General features: G+C 49.6%; 1 protein-coding gene across 1 annotated transcript in view; it reads left to right on the forward strand.

Annotated features, from left to right (window-relative positions):
- The window catches only part of TOGARAM2 (TOG array regulator of axonemal microtubules 2), a 52,441-nt gene that overhangs the window by 10,262 nt on the left and 40,806 nt on the right, over positions 1-1,373 (forward strand). Inside the window, exon 6 of the mRNA XM_011370763.1 lies at positions 1,141-1,304. Coding sequence (XP_011369065.1) covers positions 1,141-1,304 — 164 coding nt within the window. The remainder of the gene's footprint in view (positions 1-1,140; positions 1,305-1,373) is intronic.

Genomic DNA, 1,373 nt, shown 5'->3' on the forward strand with positions numbered 1-1,373 from the left:
GTCTTTAGGGGGCTCCCTGACCCTCCAGCTGTCAGCTGGGGGCGACATTGCCCAATACGCATAACACACGCAGTACATAGGGGTTCGTGTGGTATTGTCTAAAGCTCAGGGCTTCCCCAAACCTTGTGGCATTGCCATGGTCCTTGCTCCGGTCTGCTGGAACCTGGACACCTGTGCCCTCTGCCCTGTCTCTTGCCTCTGGGCGGATGGAAGCTTAGCCAGCCCCTCCTCCCCCTCGGCCCTTGATCCTCCTCCAGAGTCGTAGGTGCCCCTCACACGACAGGAGGGGGACCCTTCATAGAAGTCACTGGCCACACAGAGGACCAGGGTGACCCAGGAGCCCTGCCGGGACCCCAGGCTCAGATTTTCAGGTTCATCCAAGGATGGTGAGCTCCAAACTTTGTGAGCAGGAGAACACGGTTAACATTTTTTTCATTAAAAGAAAACTGATGGATCTACCCCCTACCACTCTGCTTCCATAATAAGAAATGTACTTTAAAAACCATTTGATTGGGAAAATATAGAATGACAAAGAAATACTGTGGATTTGATGTCATTTAGAAATAAATTTGTATGTTTTTCAATCACAAGAGCCTCTGAAGGTCACTGGGTCTCAGCTTTCCTATCTGTAAAGTGAGAGGATTAGATTAGCATATGTTAGTTCTCTAGCCCCTTCATACTGTGTCATAGTCTCAGACAGGCTCATTTTACTTTTTTCATTTCCTGACGTCATACCTACTAGGTAAGATAGATTTATACTCTCAAGAAATATCTTAAAGCACTTAGACAACAGACCTGACCCTGCTTCTTGCCCAGCTTCCTCCCCTCCTCTTCCCCGTATTGGAAAAAGGTATGCAGTGATTATCGAATGAATGAATAAGCGGGTGTATGAATGAAAGGAGGATATTGGTCCTTGGGTGGCCCATTCTATGCCCACCAGTGCAACTCTGTAGAATAAACTTCACTTGTGCCTTTCTCCATCAAGGGAATGTCAGGCAGGAGAATTGAGGGTGGAGGGCTCAAGCGATAAAGCATCACACGGTCCACAGGGTCACAGAGCCTCAGGCATAGTCCAAAGGGACGGCTGCTGCTTCAGAGTGCTGCGTGTCCTCAGCTCCATTCTTGTTCTTGACTCCTCAGAACCAAAACCTTTGGCCCCACCCATCAGAGACAGGTCTGTCGCCCCCGAGAAGCCTGCTCTGCCTTCATCTCAGTCTGCTCCTATACTGACAGCCTTCTCCTTCGGCCATGCCAAAGAAGCCCACCCCTTGCAAAAAGAAGAGGACCAGAAGGAGAACAGCAAGGTATCTGGAAAGTGAGGGGAAGAGGAAGTCAGGGTCAGAGGGGACCACTGGCTGAACACAATGTGCGTG

This window comes from Pteropus vampyrus, unplaced genomic scaffold (genome assembly GCF_000151845.1).
Source record: "Pteropus vampyrus isolate Shadow unplaced genomic scaffold, Pvam_2.0 Scaffold173, whole genome shotgun sequence".
Classification (NCBI taxonomy): Eukaryota; Metazoa; Chordata; class Mammalia; order Chiroptera; family Pteropodidae; genus Pteropus; species Pteropus vampyrus.